Source organism: Propithecus coquereli, unplaced genomic scaffold, assembly GCF_000956105.1.
Source record: "Propithecus coquereli isolate 6110/MARCELLA unplaced genomic scaffold, Pcoq_1.0 Scaffold35, whole genome shotgun sequence".
NCBI classification, from domain to species: domain Eukaryota; kingdom Metazoa; phylum Chordata; class Mammalia; order Primates; family Indriidae; genus Propithecus; species Propithecus coquereli.
Genome location: NW_012149174.1, coordinates 8861966 through 8863140, shown reverse-complemented (window position 1 = coordinate 8863140; position 1175 = coordinate 8861966). Strand labels below are relative to the sequence as shown.

Here is a 1175-nt window from a genome sequence, read left to right as displayed (position 1 = left end):
ATATTAGGCCTATAATCTGAAATAATTCTAGGGTTTAATGCTTTTATTGTTAAAGCAATCATTTCATTTTACAAATAATGAAATAAAATGTTGCTAATTTTGAGAGTTTTGTTAAGTTGCCCTAAATCTTGAACCTGTTATTTTAATGTGCAAAAACAGATTCATAAATCCAAATCTGAATTGCTAATGTAACCATTTTTACCTAAGGGGTACTAATTTTGCCTCAAATAAAGTGCTGCATTTTAGCCAATAGCTCCTCCAATGTAACTCGAGTCCAAGTACCTGTAGAAACCAACTTATTTCTTATTCACATACCCTAAAAGTCACAAAGTTAGGCAAATTCAAAAGGTAAAGAACGTTTCAATTCATAACAAGAATGGCTGTTAATATTACCTCACTTACAGGAATTGCTCCCCACCCTGTTTCACTTACCTGCTCTGCTGCTTCAGGTGCGATCTGACTCTGGAATAAAGGCACAGCAAATTGTATCTTTTTGGGGCTGTTGGGCTCCATGATAATGATGAGACTTGGTCAGAGAGGTGAAGAGCTCAGAAAGACTAACCCCAAGTGGTGTCCGGGATGTGTTTCCTCAGGTACACTCCACTAAGCCACACAGAGTGCTTCGTAATAAATAGCTGTAATTCCAGAGCGAGCAAGTGAAGATGCCGAGGTTTGAGGAACTCCCTTCCTCAACATCCACAGTGATGCCTGGCTTGCCTGTTCCCCTACCAATCCCTTGGATCCTCTCAGCACAATACAGAAAGGAACGATAAGCTAATTGTGTGCCTCTTCACTAATACACATGCCAAGCATTCACTCAGCAGCTAATTGAAAATGCAATGCTAGCCTTGAAGGACCCGCTGCCCTGGGATTTGAAAGAAAGGCTCTATCCACTGTACATTACTAACCGGCTGCTCAAAAGTGCAATGTAAGCTCCCTCTGAGTATTGCAGGGATGGGCCATTCATTATTGATGAACATCAAGCAGGAAGTTTTTAGAGTTGGGGGCAGGGTTTGGGAATGGAATCATTTCATTTCTCTTGTAGAAACTTATAAGTCAGACACCTTTGCTATTTAACACTCAGCCACCAAAGAGATGAATGGCCATAGGGGACAAGCCACAACCAATAATATCAGCTATATTTATGCTGTGACATCTGGTTAGTTTAGACTGAT

At 40.4% G+C, this 1175-nt stretch overlaps 1 protein-coding gene across 2 annotated transcripts in view; it reads right to left on the bottom strand.

Annotated features, from left to right (window-relative positions):
• The window catches only part of PPP1R1C (protein phosphatase 1, regulatory (inhibitor) subunit 1C), a 155222-nt gene extending 154422 nt beyond the window's left edge, over nt 1-800 (bottom strand). Inside the window, exon 1 of one of the 2 annotated variants that reach the window (XM_012651179.1) lies at nt 433-800. In XM_012651179.1, coding sequence (XP_012506633.1) covers nt 433-513 — 81 coding nt within the window. In that variant the 5' untranslated portion in view covers nt 514-800. The remainder of the gene's footprint in view (nt 1-432) is intronic. The other variant, XM_012651178.1, reaches the window with a different exon arrangement.
• Nucleotides 801-1175: the final 375 nt, after the last annotated feature.